The sequence below is a fragment of the Talpa occidentalis genome, unplaced genomic scaffold, assembly GCF_014898055.3.
Source record: "Talpa occidentalis isolate TD23 unplaced genomic scaffold, MPIMG_talOcc4v2.1, whole genome shotgun sequence".
NCBI lineage: Eukaryota > Metazoa > Chordata > Mammalia > Eulipotyphla > Talpidae > Talpa > Talpa occidentalis.
In genome coordinates, this window is record NW_026555331.1 from 52,745,328 (window position 1) to 52,771,189 (window position 25,862).

The 25,862-nt window shown below is 36.1% G+C and overlaps 1 protein-coding gene across 12 annotated transcripts in view; it reads left to right on the forward strand.

Annotated features, from left to right (window-relative positions):
• The window catches only part of NCOA2 (nuclear receptor coactivator 2), a 265,641-nt gene that overhangs the window by 176,751 nt on the left and 63,028 nt on the right, over nucleotides 1-25,862 (forward strand). For all 12 annotated transcript variants that reach the window (XM_054692193.1, XM_037505522.2, XM_037505514.2 and 9 more), the window contains one exon: nucleotides 1,689-1,861. In XM_054692193.1, the coding sequence (XP_054548168.1) occupies nucleotides 1,689-1,861 (173 nt within the window). The remainder of the gene's footprint in view (nucleotides 1-1,688; nucleotides 1,862-25,862) is intronic.

A 25,862-nucleotide genomic window follows, 5' to 3' on the forward strand; every position in this document is an offset into this window, starting at 1 on the left:
TGGGTAGAAGTGTGAGTTGTTATAACCTCCGTGCAAGGTTATTAGTAGTGTCTATTAACATTATAAATGAATGTCCTCTTTGAACTAGCAGTTCCACTTCTAGGAATTTTCAAACAATATACCTCCACTCATGTAAAATGAGGTATGTATGAGGTGACTTCTAGCATTGTTTATAATTGCAAAAGATCATCTGTGTGTTTAAAGGGAGCTATTTAAACAACCATAATATATCCGTTACCTGGGCCATAATACAGCTGTAGAAAAGAATGAGAATACTTTTTATGTCAAGCTGCCTTTAATCAGGAGTCCTGATTGAGGAGGCAGTTTGGTAAAAGGAAACAATTGCAGTGGGAGAAGTTGTTTCCCTTACCTAGTGATGTCCAAGTACCACAGTGGGTGGACTTTTCCCTTTGTATTTCTCTTTCTGGTGCCCTTGGTTTGTGATACAGCGCCCCTTCCTCACCTGTTTGTCATTTATTTATTATTCTCTGTGCATATGGGAGGAGGGGAGTCATGGAGGAAAAAGGTAGTAGGGGTCCCGAATTCTATCTGCTCTTCCACACATTACAGCTGCTCTCTCCCTTTCCCTGAATTTAATAAAGCAGAAGCTAGGGATAAGAATGAGACTCAGAAAAGTCAAATTCTGATTGTTGCTTTCTCAGAAACTCACAGATAATCTTGACAAATCATGCAGCTTCTAAAAAATGGAGAAATTGTGTTCTGTCTTATGTTTATTAGTTTATGAAAATAAAGCTAATATTTAGAGGTAAATATATGGAATGTGTTAGAAAGTATAAAATTGTATAACTTAGAGTTGTATACAAATAATTTTATGAAATTGTAGAAAGCTGCTACTTTGAACTTTTTTATTGTACTGTTTTGAATATAATTTAGTGGGTCCTTACTTGACAGAAAAATTGCATGCTGTTATTAGCTAAGGGAACTTTTGAATTTGCTATTTTATCAAATTCAAGTGAGAAGATCTTTCCAGTTTTTATTTACTCCCTTCCATTCACTTCTAAAAATTTTAATGGGACTTAGATTATTGATATTTTGCTTATCATTTAGTTTGGACAGTTTTAACAAATATCCTAGGTCAGTTTCACTTATTTTTTAGTTCTATTGTGTAATTTAGGATTAACTAAAAGGCTGTTATTGCTAACATCCTGAAGAAGTCTAGGAAATCATAAAGAATTGTTTTAATTATTTTTATGCTTTACCAAAAATCTTTAAAATTTATGCATATTATAATATTACAATAACTAAGTTAACTTTCCTGTCTTTTTCTAATCTTCAATATACTTAAAAAAATTGTAATTATATATAAAACCTTTTTTTCCTGAAACATGCCTTTACTTATTTAACAATAAATTTGATGACCACTTCTACCAAGCATTATATTAATAAGCACAGTGGTGAACAAATCTCCTTGATCATTGTTATTGTAAAACATATAGTCCGGTGGAAGACATTGAGCACATTGAAAAAAAAGATCACATAAGTAAATACATAATTATAAATTAGAAGAAGTTTGATTTCAATGAAACATGCAGCATTAGGTTTTTCGCTCCATACTTATGTTTATATGAATAACTTTGCTATCTTTGTATTAGAACTTGTTTAACATACCTTTTTTGCATAATAGCACCTTTTCAAAGTCATAATAAAAACAAGTTTCTCCTTTTTAGCCCCAAGAGGAGCACTGAGAAACGTAATCGTGAACAGGAAAATAAATATATTGAAGAACTTGCAGAGCTGATTTTTGCAAATTTCAATGATATAGACAACTTTAACTTCAAACCTGACAAATGTGCAATCTTAAAAGAAACTGTGAAGCAAATTCGTCAGATCAAAGAACAAGGTAAGAGAACTGAATATTTTGGAGCGTTTAGCTAGTGTCTGGTTTTCCAGAAACTTCTGTGGGAAAAGTTCTTTTAATCCATTTCTTATGCTTAAATTATTGATGAGGAAATGATGTCACAGTGCAAGATGAATGCAAGTATCACTTGCAGTGGTTTATAAATAGGCTTTATATAAAATTCAACAATTCTCCAAAGACAGAGGAGTCTGAGGTGAAGCAGGGTGATGTAACTTTTCATCTAGTAAAGCTCAATTAGGTGCCCACTGACTCTCCTCCCTTACCCTGGAATTCTCATAGCTGGCACAGCAAGTGACTGTCCTCATTTGCAAGTGAGAAGTCAATTGAAGATGGAAACCAGAAGTAAGGAAGTGAAGCACCTCCTGTTTCAACTAGTCAGCATCTTTGATTAAGTCTGAGCCTCAACTGGTCACGCCACTAGATTAGAATTTCATATCCTGAATGACAAGAGATTTGAAAAGCTCAAATTGCTAGTCAGAATTCTTTTGTGAAGTTGAGATACAGAGCATGACAGCTTTCTTCCTAGGTTTTTCTTTCTTTTTTTTTTTTTCTGAGATAATTTTCTGTTTTTCTTCTTTGATATTTTTGCCTACAGAAAAAAAATTAAGAAAACCATATTTTAAAACACACATTGGACTTTGTGGTGCCAAAAAATATCTGTGTAGTCGGCAAGTATGAACAGTGTCTCGGTGCTCAGGGCCAATATATGCTCTTGAAGTATTCATGCACTGCTTCCCATCAGGGCTAGGGAGATTATTATCTCTTGTAATCTGTTTTGAATACATCCTCTTAGAGTTCTTTTTTTTCCCTAACCTACCTTTTATATAAGATTCAGAAGAGGCAGATTTTAGAAAAATATGTCTTTATATAGGTGTAAGAGCCTGAAACTTTGCCTGCTCTTATCTATCATAAAATCCTAGCTGCCTATTACCATATTATTGTCATAAAATTTTCCATTTTGACACATTTGCTATTGAGCTAAGGTGTGTATAAAACATTTTAACAAATATAGTTGCGTTTTCTAAGAACTTAAGAAAATGCACATACAAAACACAATTTCTAATACCAGTCCACTCTGAAAATCAGTCTTTATTTCTAGTTTCTCCGTCAAAATTATAGCATGTAACATTCAAGTTTCTACACTCAATGTCTGTCTCAGTCTCCCGTCATCTCTTTCCTCTGCCTTCTTTTTCCTTTGAGATTCATGAGTAATCAAAAACTCAGTTTAATCTCAACTTTGTATCCTCTTCATTTTTTTATATCAGTAAATGGATAAAATGGCATTCTTACAGCTCTTAGGTGAAATAATCAGTTAAAGTTTTAGAGCGCTTTGAAGTCATCATATCTAGTCTCTGATATCATCGCAGAAGTCGTTAAGCTTCTTCTAATGACTCAATTTTGTGAGCATTGCATGATAGGTAGTACTGTTTACATTTTAAAACAATTGTATACATATATACACACAAATACATACATATGTTACCACTGTCTTGCACAAGGTTTTAAAGTTTTGCAAAACCTTGGTAATTCCCCCTTCAAACCATAAAACACGTTAAGATGTGTCACGCTGGGACTCTGCCATACTTTCACTATGGGTTTAATCGTAAAGCTGCATATACCACCGCCACCCAAGAAGCAGCAACAATAAACACCCTGTCAAGTCTTATTCTTGTAATAATGTTCCTATTAATTTGAAAAAGAATGTGTTTTGAAAGGTAAACAAAGCTGAATGGATAGTACAAATATTCTTTTAAGTTCTCAACTAATCCAATATTTTATGCATAGTACTGGTTTAATAAATTGCTGTAAAAAGAATAGGGACTTTAGAATCAAATCAGACAGAAGCTAGATACGAATCTTGGTTCTGTCATTTAACAGGTTTTTTAAACTTGGGGAAATTATTTTTTTTCTCTGAGACTCAGTTTCCTTCTATAAAATTTAGGACTCACAACGTCTAGGTTGCACAGTTGCTGAGGACATTACGAGCTGTATAAACACAATGGTACCTGTCACAGTAAATGCTTAGTAGGTACTGAGTAAATATCTTTTCCACATTAAGCAAAAAGGCCCCTTTTTTCCTTCACCTATGCTAAGATCTTCAAACAGCGAGTTCTTCCTTCTGATGAAGAATGGGGAAATGGTTATGAACATCCTCCCCTACTAAGTTATTTGAAGAAAGTAAAACTTTTCTGGTACCAGAGAAGTCTGCAGCCTCAAAATACACCAATCCATACAGCTCTGTTTGGGCCAGTTTGATTTCCCTCAGCAGCTGGCAGCTTCATCAGGTTCAAGGGCAACACATAAGATGAAGCCAAGCCCTTCTCGCTCATCCTTTTTGCCTGCCCACTTTACTGATCCCCCAATCAATCAGTATAAATAAACTCTAACTACCATCTTTACAACATTATCCAAACCTAATTTGTATTTCAGTTGCAGGTATCAGCCTGAATAAAATCATAATTGTCTTAAAGAAGTCAAAGTGGATTGTATGAGGTGCCACTCTGAAGAACACATAGTGAAGACAGCCAGGCTCATATTTAGGAATCATTCAGTGTCAAAAACTGAGGCAGATCAGCCAGGTGTTGTGGGCTCTCCCACTCACATCTGCTTTCTCATTAGCTGTTCCTCAAGTTTCCATATATTTTATAGATAAAGGGAGAAAAGAAAGGAGACTTTTAAATGGCCTAAAGGATAGGAATTTGGAAGGGGAATTACAAGCTATTTAAATAAATAAGCTTTCTCTTGTGTCTAGCATTTATGGCACACATGTTTGGCAGACACTAGCTTTCCAAGAGCAAAGAGCATTTGCAGTGCAGCGGACTTCACAGAAGCAGAGCAAGCACACATAGACTCTGCTCCAGCTTTTTGATATTAGACATGATGTTTCTTCCTGTTTGTTATAATGCTGATAATGTTTAAAATTTCTGGTTTCTATAATTTACAAACAGTAATCATAGATAGTAAATAAACCTTTTTTTCTCCCCTACTTCAGCAGGCTAATACTGCTTCTATTTCACAGGATAATAAGTAGTATGTAAATGCAAATAATTTACTTTTGGATTACTGTGTTCAATTTCACACTCCTTAACTCAAAAATTAAATAAAAGTTATTATGGAAAATACATGATGATTCCTATACTCTTAAAAAATAAAATTGAAGTATAAAGTAACTGAAACATCTAGGGAAGTTCCAAAAGTTAATTTCTCTTGTCCTGTTTAAAGTGGTATCTCCAAAAAAAAAAAAAAAAAAAAAAAAAAGTGGTATCTCCTCTGTTAGCCCAATGTGGCCACACATTTTACTGTTTTTTTCTAAAATAATAAAATGACTTTCATTTTTTTGGAAAATATTTGTCACTTCCTCTAATGCCACTTTAATGCTGTGTATTTGAATACAGGGTGCATTTATCAGTTGAGAAAGTTTTGATTCAACTTTCTGTTACTGTTTTTCTAATAGTAGTTTAATTAGTGGATAGCAATAAGAATGAAAAAGGTACATTTCAAAAGTCCATGTTGGCCAACTCTCCTGCCTGCCTGTGACTATACAGGTGCCTCTCTCTCTTTTTTCCCCTCCTTTTCTTAATAAACCTGTCCTTTTAAAATGTTTTTTAAAAAAAAAATCCATGTTGGTACAAACTAAATTTGGAGGGGAAATTTCTTAGAGTCAAGCATCTCAAAAAGGCATTCTGGTTTCTTATTATGATTGTTCTAATGATATCATATCAATCTGCAGTGCCAGTATGAGAGCATTGGGATTCCAGATTGCTTCATATATGTGAATAACCCCTACTGTTGAGGATAGGATCAAAAAATAAATATTTTAAGAGAGGGTGAGGGATGTTGGTGTGCATGGAGTCAACACGTATCAAAAAGTGAGAGACATTTGTTAAATTTAAGAATTCTATCAGTCATTTCCCGAAAGCACAGGCATTATTAAAAATCATATAGACTTTAATTATACAAAGAAATAAAGGTAAAAAGACTAAAAGTCATCATTTCCTAATTATTTTACTATTATTAATGCTCTAAAGATTGTCTTCTATCTGTCTATCCATTAAAAATGTTATGTAGTGGTGACTGCTGCACATTTCTTTCTGGGTCCACAATCAGTAATACTAAACTGAAATTAGCCATGGCAAAAGTATTCACACGATGGAAATCTGAAAATCAGTAAACTCAGGGCTTGATTGATTGTTTTGTTAAATGCCACTTTAGACTTAAGAAAGTAATGGAGGGGCCTCCCCGGTGGCGCAGCGGTTGAGCGCTGGGTTGCAAAGCTACCCGCGGCCTCTGCGGCGCCGGTTCGATCCCCGGCTGCTCCCCGGCCACCAGAGGAGGGTCCCACATGGCGCGTAGACCTCTCCTGCCGCCCGCTGCTCCCCTCAGCAGTGTACTTCGGTCCTTCTGCCTGCTCTGCTCCCTGCTCTGGCTCTGGTGAATTCTCTCACCCTCCCGCGCTTCTGACTGTACCCAGTGCATGTATAAACCAAACAAACAAACAAATAATAAATAAATAAATAAGACATGCCTCTAGAAAATTAAAAAAAAAAAAAAAAAAGAAAGTAATGGAGAAAATCTTAATTAAGATTTAGCATTTTAACTTAAGTAACCATACATGTACATATCTGTATTTGTAGTTAATATCCAAATTTAGGTTTTCTTCCTAAGGATTCAGTATTGATAAGGAAACAGTTTTTGGATCGCTTCCTTGTTATAGTTTTAAACCTTAATATTCTTCTGATGTTGATTCTTTTAATACAGAAATAAATAAATAGAGGCTATCAAAACTATGCTTTGGGGACAGAAGTTCGAAATGTAGTACTTGGTGTGACTCCACCTGTACCCCTCTGACTTACTCTTTGTTTCTGCTTAATCCCTGAGTAGCAGTTTTAGAATTTTAAGGATAACTGAAGAGGGCCAGAGTCTTGGCAGTTTTTTACCTCATCCTTTTACTTCAATACAGGCATGAATCTGGTCTTGGTTTACTCTTGAAGATATAAAACTATTCATGGTTTCCATGCAATTAGAAATTTTATTTCCTTGTTTGCTAATATAACTTATAATTGGTAATATATCCTTGATATTTCAGCTTTTAATGAAGATAGTTTTTTCAAATGATCTGCCTGTAACTCACTTTTATGTTTTTGTGTGGCTTAATGGCTCATATTATTAATGAAACACTTAAAATTGGTGAGCTGGGATGGAATTCCTACTGTCATTTCATTCTTGGATCTCCTTATGTTTTATTTTTAAGTATATAGAAGGGTTTTCTGTTTAACAGTTTTCAGATAAAGAGGATTTAAATAATTTAATATGCTTTAGGGTTTTAACAGTTTATGACTTGAACTGTCATTTCAAGAACTTAAACCAGCTTTCATACTCTAACTGAATGCAGAAATCCCTGTTTTCTTGATCACCTTATACTGCTATGAATAGAAGTTAATTTTCTCTCCCCCCATTTGATTTCATTCAAATGTAAACATTCATTCATTTTAATTGAGTAAATACTATATGCAAGACAGATTGTTTTTCACTCTGGAGGAACCCAATAACCAATAAATACATAGTTCTTTAGCGCACTCACTTGGGAGAAATCAGCTTAAAAACAACCATCTGTGGAACTGTAGGGGAAGGTGGGACAATGTGTGATCAAAGACACTGATGCAGACTTTAAAGTGAACAATAACTTTGAATTGTGCCTTGCTGTCAGAGAAGATTTTAATAGGTGAGATAGTAGGGGATGGAGATGGGGAGAGGCATTCCAACCAGGGAACAGAGGAATCTGAGCAAAGGTCCAGGAGCTCTCAGGGCACATAGTGTGTGCCATGTCAGACTGTGTAGCTACTGACAAAAGATGTATTGAAATATTTGTTTGGATTTGAGACTGAAAAGGGTAGATCAACCAGAAGGGAGAATGAAGCACAGTACTGTTAAGCAATATTGAAATTTGGAGAAGGTAACAAAATATGAAAGCGCCCCTAGCCATTTCAACAGAATTGTCTTAAAGTCATCTACCATGGTTTCTAGACTCTAGAGATACCCCTGTACTAAGAATGGGTAAAAAAAAAAAATAATAATGCTGCTGATTTTAGGGAGTAGGAGTTGGGATGTAAAGGGCATATAATGAAACAAAAAGTAGAAAATACTAAGTTAAAATATTCTAGAGACTTACAAAATGTCTAATTCATCTGTACCAAAAAATAATGAATATAATCTTTCACTCACTTTTATAACTTGTTATGGGGACAAAGAAGGAGAAGGAAGAAATGAAAGGGACAAAATGATAAAGTTAGAAAGTCAATGAGGAAGACCCACAAAGACAGACTAACAGCAAGCCTGACAGAGACAGTGAAGGTGGGGGAACATACTCAGAAGCAAGGGTGTGCAAGTTCAAACACAAAGAGAAAACTTTATAGTTTCTTAGATGTTTGTTACTAATGGCTCAAAGGGTATCATATTTGACAACTTTGGGCACTCTCACATAAGAACCCTTGAGCTGAGCCCCTTAGGTGTCAGCCCTCTACTTCCACTTATTCTCACCCTAGCTTTAGTGGTGTGGCCCCTCAAGTGAGTGCCTTGGCTGCTCAGGCCTCCCCTATAGTTGTACATGGGGAGGTGAACCAATATGCCACCTGCCCCTACTTCTTTTTCTGCCAGGGCTTGAAAGTAGTTGTATCTGCCACAGTGCCCATGGGAGCAATTTGGGGCTGTTCCCCCACTAGAATCAATTAAAAATAATCCCTAAAAACCCCCTTGAAAGAGGAGCCAGGTTGATCCTAGTGCCCCAATTTCCATAACTGCCAGTAGACTCCATGAAAAGTCCAGAAGAACCTGCAGCATAGCATACAGTTCTGTCTGATCTTTCCTCAACCCTGCCCTATTCTCCTCTTTCCTAAGCCACAAACTCCTTGAACCTAGGAACTCCCCCACAATATTACAGTGACACTTGCTTCTGTGTCTTCTACCTGGAATGCTTCTCTCTTCTACCCCCTTAGTTAGAGTGACAATATCCACCTTTATTAAAAACCACTAGGATAAAGTACTACAATTTTGTGAGTTTGTAGAGCACAATCGGAGGGTGATAATTGTCCAGGGGCAAGGATGCTTCACCCGTAGTCCATATCTCATCAGGTTGATCCACTGTTTTCCTCTCAGATTCCATATTAGTATGTATACGCCAATGCTGTACTCTAGACTACTTGTTGATAACACATATTTGTGGTTTAAGGGCTTTATGTCATTATTCATAACCTCATGCCTCCTTTTCCTGTCTATTTTATTCCCAATATAGTCCTACTCTTAACTCTTCAGGCCCATCTCAAATACTCCTTTTTCATCAAAGAACTTACTATTTCCCAACCATCTCCTTTGAATCTTGATTCTTGTGCTATATAATCTCAGTTGGTTTTTTGTGTGTACTTCTCTTTTTCTTCCCCAATTGAATGACAAATTCTTTGATAATGGAGATTGTGTCTCTTCATGACTCACGCCTGCTGCAGTTCTGAGCACATTTGTTCTTAGTTGATGTAAAATATTTTTCTCATTGCTAATGTATGTAGTCTTCATAATGGCTTTACATGTGGGAAAAGAATACCCTAAATTTAAGAACTTTAAGTTTTTATTCTAACAATTGAGTACATTCTCTCTTGTTCAAGGTTTATAAATTATAAGCTATCTTATGACAAACAGTATTTACAACATTTTAGTTTGTATCCTGAAAGTGCATTTGTGTCTTTAGAAAATTTGGGTGGTCAAATGCCCAAAAGTAGATGACTGGATCAAGATGATGTTGTATATATACACAATGGAATATTACTCAGCAATCAAAAGGATAAACTCATGCCATTCACAGCAACATGGATGGAACTGGAAGAGATTATGCTCAGTGAAGTAAGCCAGAAAGAAAAAGAAAAATATCGGATGGTTTCACTTATAGAAGGAATGTAGGGAAATCAAATAAGGGATCAGGAAAAAAAATAATAAAAAACAAAATTAACAGGCAGCTATAAATCACAGACACTCTACAGCAGCGATGTGGGGAGAGGGATCAAAACAAAGGAGGGAAGAGCACAAAGGACTATGGTGATTGATGCACGGATGAATTGGTGATGGGAATTATATGGGGACTACACCTGAGAGTAGAAAGCAACATTTTACAAAAATGAAGAATGATGTAAAATATATGTATATGTAATTTTTAAAAATTGGGGTAGTGAACTGTTATCTTTTTTAGCTATTGATAAGTTTAACTCTTGAGACCCTGTTAATATAAGGATGAGAAATCTATACAGCTTGTCACCTAGACCTAGAGTATACTTTGAAATCCTTGGGGGAAGAAGTATTTTATAGTTCTTATTATGATTTATTATTTTAGTTAATATGGAATTTTTCCTAATGAGTTTAAATAGACATTGTATTAGACACACATGATATAATACGTAATAAATAGAAAGCACATATTTTTTTTAGGTTCATGCTGTGCAAATGCTGGATATATTGGTTTTGAAACAACTCACATCTATGAAACTATCATATATGTTTAAATTACCATGAACTAAAATTTACATGTCATTCATTCTTCTTAGTTTAAAGAATGATGTAATTTTTAAGAATGAATTCAATATTTGGGGTGCAGTAGGGAGAAGAGTACAAGTTTCCAATTGCATTATAATTTATGTACTATTTAAGTGTGTATTTTATATAATTTATTCACCGTTAAAAGATTAGAAATGGCAAAATCAGATTTATGCATAATAATTTAAACATTGCAATAAATAAAAGATATAGATCACACGTAGCACTATTTGACTGCTTTTTTTAAAATTCTCTGGTTGACTTAGGGTAAAAGTATTTTTTTTAGATTTTGTTTGTTTGATTTTTTTTTTATATACAAATGAATTAGAACAAACCTATTTGCCCAACCTGTTGTACTGGTAGAACAAGGAAAATGGAAATGTGACTCTCTTTATGTGCTTCAGACTTAATTTCCAGACTAAAATGGATTATGCAGTAATAAATTATAATATATGCAGCTATTTTAATTGGTTCTCCCAAGAAGACTTTCCCCCCGGAATGATAAGTGTGTATGTGGGGGTGGGGGGTTAAAAATGTATAACATAAATTTACCTTAATAATTTTATAAAACTGTATATTAATTTTTATAACTGTATATTAATACACTGTTGTTCACTATAGGCCTATTGTTGTACAGCTGACCTCTAGAACTTTCATCTTACATGATAGAAACGCCATATCCGTGAACAATGTATGAGAGGATTGTCTTCTTAAAGCCTGAATAATATCCCATTGTGTGCATACATCATATTTTCTTTATCCATTCATCCACTGCTAGATATTAGGGTTGCGTTCCTATCTTTGCTATTGTTAATAATGCTGCAGTGAAGATGGATCTGAAGTATCTCTTTGAGATCTTACTTTCGGTACTTTTGGGCATACACTCTGAGATGGGAATGCCACATGATAAGGTGGTTTTATTTTTACTTTTTTGAGGAACCGCCATATTGTTTTCCATAGTGTCTGCATCATTTAAATTTCCACCAACATTACACAGGGGTTCCAATTTCTCTCTTTCTGCACCAACACTTGTTATTTTCTATTTGGGGGTTTGTTTGTTTGATACTGGACTAGGTATAGGTGTCAGGTGATAAATCTCATTGTGGTTTTGATTTATATCCTCTTGATGATTAATGGTGTTGAGTATGTTTTCCAGTGAGAAAGAATAAGTATCTAATATATTATTTTAGCAATGACTGCTTTCCATGTAGTCAAATATTCTAATATCATGTATTGCTATATATGACAGCGTACATGACCTTAAGCTAAGACTGTATGTCTGGGGAGAAGGTTATAAAATTCAGGAAATAAGATCCCTTGAGGCAAATCTGAAGTTAAGAAAATGAGAGAGAACTACAGTGGCAGTAAAATCTTCCTGTTAGATATTTTGCCTCATTTCAACCATTTCTTCTAAATGTTTCTCTCCCTGCAGCCTTGTACTACTAGCCTTCTTTCTGTAGGTTGCAGGGAGGAAGACCTTCATCAACCAAGAATACTGATTGGTTATCTTTTTTTAAAAGATTTATTTATTTATGCATACAAGAGCTGGGGTACAGGCCAGAGATGTGGGGGTTGAGAGGATTCACCAGAGACAGAGTGGGGAACAGAAGAGGCAGAATGACTGAAATACACTGCTGTGGGGAGCAGCAGGTGAGACAGGAGAGGTCTGCTTCACCATGTGGGTAGCTCTCTGGTCGGCCGGGGATCAAACTTGCTGCAGAGGCTGCGGATTGCTTCATAGTGCAGTGTTTAACCTCTTGCACCACCAGGGAGACCCTAATTGGTTATCTTTTTATCTGTAGTTTGGGGTGTGCAAATGGAAGCACTCACATATCACATCCTAGTTCTTTCCTCTTCTTATTACTGTTGTTGACTCTGAAACATTTTAGTTCATGTCTATTTAGAAAATGCTCATCTTCTGCTAATTACTGAGGCATTTATCTCTGGTAATAAAGTGTAGGAGTCCTTTTATTTTCTCCTGTCATCTTTTCTGTCACCCAAATGTTTCTAAAGTAATAATTCCAGGAAAACAATGATCATATTTTTCATCTCAGCTTTGTTGTTAAGAAATGGAGACCCTTGTAGCTTATGCTTTGCCATGAGTGCAAAAATCCAGTAAAGATTGACTTTTATCAGTTTTGGACCTTATTAGAGTTGCTAGTCCAGGGTTTTACTCCACAGTTGGTCTTATCAGCATGTCAATTCTTGACATGCTGTTTTCTATTTGACAGTGAAGGAAAATTCACAGAACACAAGAACTGTATTGTAATACTGTTCTACTTATAATACTGTTGATTGAAGACTGAATACCAGTTAACTTTAACCTGAGTATTGATTTTAATTTGATCTTTTTTTTTATTGTGATAAAATATATAACCAAAAAAATACCATTTTTAAGTGCACTTGAGAGGCACTCAGTTCTTTCACATCTTTAGGCAACTATCACCACTGTCTATCTCCAAAACTTTTCACCGTACCAAACAGAAACTTCTGTAAACAATAAATATTTGCCTCTCCTCCCACCAACCCCTGGTAGCCACCAACCCCTGTCTACTTTCTGTCTCTTGGAATTTAATCATTGTGAACACCTCATTTAGTGGAATTGTACAGTTTTTGCTTTTTATAATAGGCCTATTGTCCTTAGCATGAGGTCCTCAAGATTCATCCATGTTGTGGTATATAACAGTATGTCTTTGTTTCTTAAAGCTGAATAATATTCTATTGCATGCATATATGATATTTTGTCTATCCTTTGTCAGTGGACATTTGGGTTGTTTGGCCTTTTGGCTTTTGTGAATAATGCTGTTATAAACATTGATGTATAGTATCCCTGCTGTCATGTTTTTAGTGTTTCACCCAGAAGTACAAAAACAGTAGAAAAATTGAGACATTAAAACTAGTAAGTAACAAATTCACCCCAGCCTTTGTTGATGATTCTGTAATATTTCTCCTGTGTCAATTATCTATCAATACCTCTGGAAATGGTGGTCGTGTCTTCAACATTGCCTTTGTTTATTATGAGAGAAAATGTTAATCTATATAAACATTCCGAAAACATACACTCAAAACCAAAATAAAAATATGCAGTAGCTACTGCTGTGTCATTGGAGGTAATTTTTTTTAAAGATTATTTATGCATACAAGAGCTGGGGTACAGGCCAGTGATGCAGGGGGTGAGAGGATCCACCAAAGACAGAGTGGGGAACAGAACAGGCAGACTGACTGAAATACACTGCTGAGGTGAGCAGTGGGTGAGACAGGAGAGGTCTGCCTACCATGTGGGTTACTCCCTGGCTGGCCGGGGATCGAACTTGTCCTGCAGAGGCTGTGGATTGCTTCATAGTGCGGTGCTTAACCCCTTGTGCCACCAGGGAGGCCCTGGAGGTAATTTTTGTATGTCTTATACACAACAGAGATTTTAATGATTTGGAGTTAGTTGTAATTTCATTAAACACCTTAGATCCTGGGCCTCCCCTGGTGGCACAGCGGTTGAGCACTGGGCTGCGAGGCTTCTCGCAGCCTCTACAGCGCTGGTTCGTTCCCTGGCCGCCAGTGAGGGTCCCACAAAAACAAAACAAACAAACAAACAAACAAAAAAACACCTTAGATCTTAATGGAGACTGTCGTCAGGGGCTATGGAGCATTGTAGGTTAAGGACCTATTACAGCATAAGGCTCCACTGCCTTTAACCCAATTTCCTGTGTGTTCTGGCCACCTAGATGATTTCCTAACCAGGGCTGTTTGATTACTGATGAATATCTCCCAGTGTTGTCTTTTGTATTGTTTTTTCTAGTTACCTCAATATCAAAAGATAAGAAAACAAAGATGCTAAGATGTTACTGATCAGTATAAATATTTCATAAAGGAAAGCCTTTTGAATACTATTGCTGTGTATTCAGAGCATTCACTTTTTCCTGTGGTCTCAAGAGGAACATAAAAGAAGGACTACAATGATGGCCCCTATAATGCTGCTCCTTCTTAGTAGCTCATTTCACAGCATCTATAGTTTGACCTGGTGTGGAGCATGGCAGAAAGTGACCACACTTTTTTGGGGTAGGAATGAATTGACTCTTCCCACTGAGAGGAATGCAGTGAGATGACTATTGGAAAGAAAGTTATAGGCTTCACAAGCAGGATGAGGTAGAACATGGGATTTCTATAGCTACCAGAGTTACACAGATCAAACAGCCATTCTTATTATGACCATATATATTTAAGGGACATACAGACAGCAGAACTTTTATTCTAACAATCTGGCTGCAAAGATGAAATACAGACCATAAACCATAGTATATTATAAGCCAAGAGTCACAGGAGAACATAAAAAAGAAAAAATAATAAGTTACCGTGTAAAGTCTTTATAGGCAGAATTAAAACCACCAAGGTAATGAAGCTTAAGGTTCAAGTCCTTTTGCTTGTGTAGACCCCTGTGAGTACTGAAAATTGTCGCATGTTCTAGATAGGGAAGCTGCATTCCCATCAGGAAGCACTTCTTTATAAGCCTTGCAGATAATTATCTGAAGAAATTTCAGAAGAAAAATTTGAATCTTCAGAGTTATAGTGTTAATGCCGCTGTACTCTATAAATAAGAACAAGATTTATACTTAATTTTGTATTCTTAAAAAGAGCCCCTTCCCGCTAATTGGATAAACCTTTGACTCTATAAAACATAGCTTTGTCCACATAAGACTAAATCAAAAACAAAAGGGTCAACTGACACAGTGAAAACAAGAGCTGATAAATGCCAGACTTACTTTATGCCAGGCTTACTTTATGCCAGGCATAAAGTAACATATGCTATTTACATAGGTTAGCTCATTTCACCCATGCAACGTATCTGTAAGGTAGGTTTAGTTATAAACTCCATTTGCAGATGAGGAAACAAGGATTTATGTGACTTGTCTAGCGTTACCAGCTAGCAAGTGGTAGAATTAGAATTCAAATCCAGATGACTGCCTATTCCAGAGCTGATGTTGCCCAGTAAGGTAGGAGGATAAAATAAACACATCACCCAGTTGTATACTCCTGGGTTTTTTGTTTGTTTGTTTTGCCATTTGGAATAAGTTGTCATAAATGAGTTATGTATGTTATTAGTCAGAGTGTAAGATATGTTGAGACACTGTGGTTTAGTTACTAGGAAGAATACTTTTTGCTGATCCTTATTTCAGAAGATGATGTATTCTTTCAAGGCGGCTCAACTTTTCCTGTCAGAAAAAAAAAAAAAAAAAGATGATAAAGGATCCCAAGAAAATAGAAAGTTGCTGTCTAGGCCAAAAAAGACCTCTTGGTATGTAACCAGAAAATTGGATACCAAGCTTGTTTTAGAGCATTCATTTTGTACCCTGATGTGAGCAGATGAGGAATTGTTCTGTCAGAGTGAATGTTTCATCATTTTATCTGTCTGTCTTTTTGTTCAATGTAACCTCTAGATAAACAACAATTTTGACCTGGTTAAAGTATCATATTCTATTTCAGGATATATATTGAGAGCAAAACAGACTTCAATAACAATCATTGTGGCCACCCCAATATTTATTGCATTATTGACTAGAAGTAGAGGGATTGGAATCTGAGCGCCAAGTATCACAAAATTACTTACCTGTATACAAGAATATATAGTGTTTTTCACTTTGCAAAAGAAGTATGTAAAATGCAGACCTGCAGGTAGAAAATGGATTTATTAGATTTCAAATATCTAAACTTAAAATTTAGATATCCATAGCTGTTTGAAAGGGTACCCTTTGCCTTATATTTCTCATTTCTGTCATTTTGAACAAAAGAAAGTCCCAATTCAAGATAATCACATAGAAAAATGTGTTGATTTTACCTAAGAGAGAAAAATTGTTCATTAAAATAGATTTGGACTCTGCTCTTACAGTGTTAGAACTTTGATTGCTTATAATAGATTTAAGAGTCTTTTTTGTCCTGCCAATTTTGGAAATAAGACATTTGGTCTTGTGGGAAAAAAGAAAAGTGAATAAATAATGCCAATACTTGGTTCGTGCTACCTCCCATACTCATTACTGAGGTGCCTCTTCATTCCCGTAAGGCCAGATAAGGGACACGCCAGAATTCCCAAGCCATCTGGGGAAGCCTGTATCTTCTCTTTCTTTAGACCTAAAGTGCCTCTCAAGTGGAAGCACTTGAGAAAGAGCAGTGATTCCTTATTTAAGCCTATCTACATTAGACAGGCATATATGTATATCACCATTTGGCAGGATTCCAAGTAACATATTTATCTTTCTATATCTGATAGAATTGGGAGGAGAAAGGGAAAAAAAATAAAGCAAGTCTTATTGGAATTGATATGATTATTCTTTACCATCCCTAAATTAAGCTCACCATCTTAAAAAAAAAAAAAAAACAACACTTTCTTTTGATAGTCTTCAGTTTGTCGATTCTCTATGTCAGATTCGAAAAAAAATAACAGTGAATTTTATTTGGAATATTGTTAGAGAACTAAAATTGTCAAAAGTGGAAGAAATTATGTTCCTGTTTATGTGGTAGTATATGGAAGTATGTCCCCTGTATAATTGGATTAGTGAGTCTGTTTTCCCCCGCTGCCGTACTTTTTTAAATAGTAGAGGCTTTAACTTTAAAAACAATTTATTCCCTAAGGTTATTTATTTATAAGTTAATTGTTTAGAATATAGTATATTTCACATCAAAGCAATGCAATTTGGATGATTAGATTTCTGATCCTTTTCCATAAAGTCTGTTGTAACCAATAATGCTTCTAACTAGAATAGTCCTTAATATGTGAGGTATATACAGCTGAGGTTCAAATATATAGAGATAGTTAGTGATTAATAAGATACAAGTTCTTACAGCATCATTACTAAACATATCATAACCTTTTCTTTCTGTTACATATTTCATGTATACATAACTGTCCTGTGTGGCCCCATGGACAACATTGGTATTGAAAGGGGCCTTCTTACCTGTGAAGGTGGGAACCACTGACTTGATATTTATTCCATGGTGAAGGATACTTACTATAAAAGCTAATCAGGGGCCTCCCCGGTGGCACAGCGGTTGAGTGCTGGGTTGCGAGGCTGCCCGCGGCCTCTGCGGCGCCGGTTCGATTCCCGGCTGCTCCCCAGCTACCGGAGGAGGGTCCCACATGGTGCGCAGACCTCTCCTGCTGCCCGCTGCTCCCCTCAGCAGTGTGCTTCGGTCCTTCTGCCTGCTCTGCTCCCTGCTCTGGCTCTGGTGAATTCTCTCACCCTCCCGCACTTCTGACTGTACCCAGTGCATGTATAAACAAAAACAAATGAACAAATAAATAAATAAATAAATAAAACATGCCTCTATAAAAGAAAAAAAAAATTAAAAAAAAAAAAAACTAATCAGTCATCACATCCATATATTTCCTGTTCTGAATTTCCAGAGGATTGGGTGTTCCTTTCTGCTCTGGTAGATCTTCTGGACCCGACGTCTCTAGGCTTCCACTTGCCAGGGAACACCAGTCATGAATGTTAGGACAGGAGCAGAATTCCAGAAGTGCTAATTAATGAGTGATGGGGAATTTCAGACATGGCTATGCCAGCAGTCTGTAAACTGGGCATTCTAGACGTTGGGCAGGCAGCTTAAACTTATAAAGACTCTGGACCAAAGTCATCTTTCCTTTTCATAGTTCACCTGCTTTCCATTCCACTGTCTTCCTCTAGCCATTCTTTTCATTTCTACTGGGATTTTTCTTCTTCCCTGATCCACTGAAGCACAAAATCCAGTTGTATATGTTCATTCTTATCTCTGAAACAATTGTTCAATTCTCGGATTGCTTAGCTAGTAAAACAATAAAGCAAAAATGACGAAGGAAAAGTCACAGACTTTCAGGAAGTCTAAAACTCAGTCGTCTTCCATATACTCTTTGACATATACATGAAACTGTTTCAATCTTCTTCTGTATTCCCAGCTTCATCTTCAGTCTTTAGAAACCTCTAAATTTGATCCCCCAGGAGGTACTTGTGGGTTCCCCTCATTTCCACATATCCTTCCTTGTATCTGTCTCTTTCTCTTCTCTCCCTTTCCTTAGATTCTATTGAAAGAGACAAAGGTTACACTAATAAATCATAGGTCATATGTTATATGAAGAATTAAAGTATGGTCCATCCCTATTTTGGAGGAAAATTCAATCGAATCTTCTAAGAGCACCCTTTATTACATAATATTCTAAGTGAGTTACTAGGAAATGGAGGTGAAGCCATTTGTGCATATGGAGAGGTGATTGGAAATCCACTTTCAACTCTCTTTATATCAGTATTGAGATGAATATACATTACCTGACTGACTTTCGGATTTTTGGTCCTTACTTTAAAGGCTTCAAAGCAATAGCAGTTTTATCTTCTAGATATAGTAGTTACCCAGAATTGTAAGAATATACTCATTGCCCATATTTTGCCTATATAAATAGTAAAACTATTCTCATTTTTAAAAAAACAAATTATGAATAGTTTATTCTTTTTTCCACACTGACCTTTGGGTAGGAGCTAGCGGGAAGTGGTATTCATGAACCTGGAAGATTATGAGCCAATGTTAGTATTTTTAAAACCTGCAATCTTAAATATTCTTGTGCACAGTCATAGCCAAAAGTTTCTTAGTTTTTTAATCCTTTTCTATTAGGTTCATCCCTTAATTCCCTTACCCAAGATATTCTCCCCAAAGTAATCTTGACTTTTATGATTACATTACCCCTCCCCAATTTGTCTCTTCCATAATATAGTCAACTTTCTCCCAACTTCCTTTGACTTGACTTCTTACATGTAGTTAAGCCCTTTAGGTTCTTTCCATGTTCAGCATACCAAGTCATCCTTTTTGAAACAGATTTTAAAATTGAGCTCCTGATTTTCCTATTGGAATAAATGAGAGAAAAAATCTAGACACTTGGCGTTTTTTAGCTCCACTTCTGACTTAGTGACTCATGCTTTTCTTAGAAAAGACAGATACATAGCCCATCTTGTATCTCCTTTGTAGTTAGTGATTGTAGGTTTTTCTCTTTTAAATTCAGCAGTGGTTTAACTTTGAAAAATTGACAAGTTATTTCTATTCCTGTAGAGTATGCTCTCAGCCTGAATTTTTAAGACCTGTAAGTCTAATTTCCTTAGCAATTGGGTTTATCCTGAGAGGATAATATAAAAGATCATTAACCTTCTCATTTTTATTTTCCAAAATTCTTCTAGCTGCTACACATCAGAGAATTAATTAGGCCCTGTTAGCATCCTGAGGTGTATGCATTGTTCCTGGTGTGTTGATGGAAGTTTATTTTGAGTTAAGTAATCAGCTCTTGCCATGTTCAGTCTCTGATGAAAGCATTCTTAGTGAAATCTTAGATAATTAGAGTCTTCATTCAGCATCTGGATCAATGCTGTTTCCTGAACTTAACTCTCTAAATAAGCTGAGTCTTCCAGCTAAATAAGTAAAAAATACCTCCTAAAACTTACAAATTTATAAAATTTAAGCTTTTTTTTTTCATTTTATGACATAAATCTATAACACTTTAAAAAGATAATCCATTAACCCCATTTCAGTGCTTAGCCTAACCATGGCAGTATGTCTTACTTATTTTAAAAGGGTCTGTCTTTTTAATCAGTATACCACTTTTTGGAAAACAAAATTACAAATAAGAATTGGAAAGATTCAGAATGTGGATCAGTTCAACTCACTTTCATTGAGTATCTATATGGGGCAGCAGTTATAGTAAAGGATGAGGATTTAGAGGTAGAAAACACAGCCTCCGACTCAAGGACTTGATAGCCTTAAGGAAATGCTGAGGAGGTCCACATCAAATCAGCTGATTTGCATTTTCCTTAGGATGTAGTCAATAGTTGTATACTAGTGTTAGGGAAGAACACAGGGTAAACAGTTGGATCTGCTGAGATTCTCAGAATATTTCCTGGAAGAAATGATATCTGCCACCCCAGAAAGGTCCCAGGCACTATTCAGTAAAGGTAGTAGTACCCAAGAACCCATTAGTGCTACCTCATGCCCTTTTGGGGGACATCCCAGTTGAACTGGACCTTCATGCATCGAATTTCCCTGTTGGGCTTATCCAGAGGCACAGGAAACTAATATTTCCCATCTAGGAAACAAATGCTGATGTCTCTCCCTCACAACTCCCCCCGCCACCACCAAAAAAAAAATAAAGCAGCATTATTTTAATATATTAAAAAGGAATAATTTACATTTGGTAAAGTACTCATGTTTTAGCCCAATGAGAGTTAAAGTTTATGTTTTCAGTGTTACTGTTGATTACAAAGAAATGAAATTATATTAATGTTAATGCTAACTTTGAAATAAAATTTCAAATTCATTGGTAGGAAAACCAAAGAAATGGTATTAAGTTTAATTCACTAATAGCACTGTCTCTGGATAATGTAAGTTAAATATACTCTTCTTATAAGTTTCTGATTCAATTTCTCTTTTATCACAAAGAGATGTAATTTTCTTTTAGTGGAAACTTGTCTAGTTCTGTTTCTTTTCATTATTACTTAATCTTATGAAGTCTGTCCATTCCATTTTTAAAACATGATTGATTTCACAATCTTTGTTATACAATGATTTATATTAAATTATTTAAGGGTCTCATTTGTAATTTGTGAACAGGTTTATTGGATTCTTGTCTTTGTAAAACTACTTGTAATTATGAATGCAAAATACTGTTATTACTTAGCACCTTCCTTCTGTGGAGCTCACCATGCTTCACATGCATTATCTTATTAAGCTTCATAACATCCCTGTAAGGGAGGGGCATTTTGTAAGCAATTATGTGTTGCTTTGCTGAATCAGCACTGCCTTACAGCATTATGATAAGCTTGGAAAAGATTGAGGTCATGTACTAACTTGCTCATAGGAAACCCTATATGCAGCCAAATATTTTCCTTGGCTATATACAGCTAACAACTGCCATTAGTCTAGTCTCTGGGAAACCCACTGTCCATTGATGCAATAAAAAAAATTACAATTTATTTTGAAAAAGCAAATCTTGGACAGTATATTTGAGAGACAAGCTAATTGCATGTGGCATAAGGTCAGCATCACCATATAGTCCAGACTTTAAATCTACAGATAAAAGTCTACCTTCTGCTCTTGCTACAACTTTCAGAGCTGGACATGTCCACCTGTCATTTCTGTCATCTTTAGCCACTTTATCTGCCTCCCTTCTGTAACCTGACAGACAGGATTTCCAAAAACAGGTTTCTGAAATTCAAGTTGTCTATCTGTTTTGAAGTGAAACCAGTTTCAAATGCCATTGGGTAGAACTTTTCCTGAAGTCTTGATGACAGCATAATACAAAATAATCTAGCATTTGGAAGCTTAAGTAGGATAATTAAAATTGAAAATAGGAAAGATAAATCTTATGAAGATTTTACTTCACTATTGGAAGGGTTATGGAATGGTGAGGAAACATCTCAAAATTATCAGACTTTAAATAAGATGATTTTTAAAAATTTCTTGGAAGCGTATTTGACTGCTTAAATAGTCCTTATATTTGAAAGTATATAAGTGATAAAAAATCCAACTGCATTTTATTGGAGATGCCATTATATTTTCCCCCTTAACTTACAAACTTTACTGGAAAATTACAAGACCATACATAAAAGGGAGAATTCAATTGTAGAAAAGATAGTATACCAAATTTAGGATTTGTTGTATATGTCAACCTTTGTTAACTTCACTTTTACCACATCACACAGAATGTGACTACCCTTTGTCCACACTTTGCTGTGCTTATAACATGCTGTTGCTAAAGTTTTTAAGGCCCTCATTTGGCTTTGCTGCTTGGTGAGGCATGTCAGTTCTGAGTGAAGCCGACCCTTGTTTTCTTTTAATTGACTCCTGCTTTAAATAGTTGGGGAAGGTTGGTTGATGATTCACTGCCACTCCTGCTTAAATGGGAGAGATTTCATGTCATAAGGTATTTAAATGGTCACTTAAATCTTCCTGTTATTATGCAACACAAGTAACTATTGAAGGGATATTTTAGTAAGAAATCTTTCTTGAATGTCTTTGAACTGAGGATACTGTGATAATGTCAAACTTTGTGTTCTGGTAAATCAATAAGTTTTACTTTGGGATTATATACCAAACGCTTCCCAGTCTTTCCTGTCACCAACCTTTTATCTAATCTGTTACTCTAAATAGTCATTATTCTCCACAGTCAGAAAATGTTTGGGTGTGTGTATTGAAAATCTATAAATCCAAACTAAGTTTGTCTTTGTTGTATAGACAAACCTTGCTTTAATTTTTTTTTAATTTTCTTTTTATTTACATATTTTTTCATCGTTGCTTGCTTTAAAATTGTGTGTCGACATATATTTTGTCTTCAAAACAAGTCAGCTCATTTATTTTATGGTGCTTTACTTCATATTTGGTATAGACAGTTGAGGATGCCATCCTAAGGTTATAGGTCTTTTCTGAAAGAAGCCCTGAATATCTCAATCCAGGTAAGTAATTCATGACAGCTTTGTCCCTTGTTCTATGTGATCAGCCCTGATGGCCGCACTCCCTTGCCAGGGCTCAAGTTCTAAAAGTGTGGGAGTCCCCACACTTTTATATGTAAAAAGTGTGAGTTCAAATTAATTCCATTTCTAGCATTTTAATAGATCAAACTCCTGTTTCTGTAGCATATGTAAATGATTCTTGATGTAGTTTCTAGCAGGACAGTTCTATTTTGGGCAATATGGACATTGACAGTTAACTTCTTCTTAGACTGGGAATTGGTCACTTTTTCACTGCATTCTTTCTTCTTGAGGTCCTGGAGAATAAACCTGGCTTCTTTTCACCAAGTTGGATTTCTTTGGAAGAAATAGTTAAAAAATTTTTTGGTTTGGCATTTGTGTTGTATTTTTTTTTAACTGTTAGCCCACCTCTTCCCACACATAGTTCCTAAGAAGCTAAAAGGCACACACACACTAAAACACAATCTTTTGTGACCCAGCCAGTGTATAAGTAAACACAGAGAAGATCTTGGTCTAATGAAGCAACCAGCAGTGGTAAATTCAGAGTCCCAAGGAATGGTAAATTTTGCCTGCAGTAATTGTGCAAAGTGTCTGAAATGGGTTTCAGACTAGACCTATTCTCTTAATAGCCACTTCTTTTTTCTCCCTAAACACTTAATAGGTAATACCTTGTTTGTGTTCCTGTCTTAGGAATTAACCTGCTGAGTCGATCTGTGCAGAACCTCATAGACTAGAGATTTTTTCCAGTAGAAGATTTTACTGCTCATAGTTGTTAGATTATTTGGAGCCTGCCTCTGATGGTGGGCCCCCACGTGCCCATGCCCTGGCGTTGTGTGTCCTGGCCCTTCTCGGTCCCTGTCCACAGTGTTCTCACCAAGTATTCTGCACTCACAGTCAGTTCCTCTGTTCTCCTGAACTCAGATTGCTTCCATCTTTGGTTCATGTGCCTTCCCTTCTGCCTCACACGCCAGCACTTCCTTGACTGGTAAGGGCAGGATACCACATATATTTATGCAGCATTCTCACACTGTTACCAATGCTTTGCTTCTTTCTTTATGAGATGATATGATTTGGCATAATTTAATGTTTTAGGTCTCTATATTAGATGATTCTAGGCTCTATTATCAGCTTCTTGCACTAGGTGTTTTAAATTGAGAACACCTGGTTTTTAAAAAGTATGGGGGCTATAACCGAGATGAAAATGCATACATTGTGCAAAAATAAAAAATGATGTAAAAATATATAAAATAAAAAATACAAATAAAAAGCATGCCAGTGAGGTTCTCCTATGATTGCTCAAGCAGCAGGTACAAGTGAGAGAACTGGGAATAGATGGTAACAGGTAAAATGAAACCAGGAATTTTAACCTACTGGTGGTATTTGTCACAGTGCAGGGAAAGGAGAGGTGTACAGATACAACTAGCTGTAGCAATTTCTTTAGGAGGCATGGGCATCGGGGCCTGTAAATGTAGAGAAAAACTGGTAGAATGAAAATATCCAGATGGGAGGAAAACCTGAAAGAAAATCTAGCAGGTCTCAGAGAGCAAGATGCATGGCAGTGAAAGGGAAGTAGAGGGCACAGAAGAATGGACCCCACAGGGCAAATGAAGCAAGTCCTGGGATGGTTTTCTGTCCTTTCAGTGCTGTGAGATGCATCTCTGGACCATTCTGCAAGGTGAAGCAGAAGCTTGAGATTAAAAGTGTGAATACTCCAAATGAAGTGAGGATTCATGGCAAGGTCAGCAAGAATGGATAATGGGGAGTAGAGAAACCAACCTCTACCATTTCCTTCACCCACCCTCTGTCCTTTTCTTCCCTGCACCATTATCGGGAATTTTTATGTAGTAAGCATATGTTGGTCACCTGGTATACAAAGTTGAATAAAGCAAAAAGCATGCCAGCTTCTCCAGGGATTTTTGCCCTTCCCTGGCGTTATCTTACTTTCTAGATGGCTCTCCTGGCTTAGACCATGGCCTTATCCCTACTCCCAGCCTACTATGTGGGAGGAGCAAGAAACCTGATGAAGCACTCTATTATACTGGGTCCTGGAGCAAATAGGTGGTTTGTAGAACTATTTCTGGGTCAATTTATTTTCTTAAGAACTATGAGTGACTGAACAAAACCAACATCTGATAAAAACTCACATGATGGCCAAACTACCTTTTTTTTTTTTCTTTACAAAGCAGGTTGTAACTTCCTGGATGATGATCTGGATTTACAAAGCTGACCTCTTTTTGATTTTCCTCATATTGCAGATATTAGAAAAAACATTGGTGACTTCTCCCATTGGCCTGAGCACCATAGGAATTATCCTGATGCGCTTAACACATATGGTCTAGCCTCCCCCCACATTCATTTTCTACTTAATATTTTGACTCCCAAAATCAGGGTCTTAAAATAAACCCCCATTATTTTAAATACACAATAAAGCTCTTCAGAAAAGATCCCTCTCAAGAGGCATTTGTGATTTTTTGATCCTGACTAAACTAAATTTCAACTCTAGCTGTAAAATTTCTCAGTATTAAAGCAAATTTTATTGAGTACGGTATCGGTGCCAACCAGTGAATAAAATAACCACTCTGGTAGCCTAGGAACCAGCAATGCCGTCAAAGGGACAGATATAAAAGGAGATCAGTCATTTCAAAATGGGGTAAATGGACTGTTACAATGGGATGGACATAGGATACTGCAGGAAGGTACGACACTGGCTTGTGATGAACTTCTGGAACAACCATGGGGTCTCCAAAGAGAAATGGGTGAAAGGACATCTGCACAAACTGAAGAATTTGAGAAAATCCTTGAAATGATAGGCTGCATTTGGGCAGATAAATATTGTTGGAGTATAACGTAGGAATAGTGAGAGATGAGGTTTGTTATGCACATAAGCAGAATAATGATTTGGAAGATAAAATATTAATACTACTAAGATTGAAGTCTTTTAAGTGATTTTA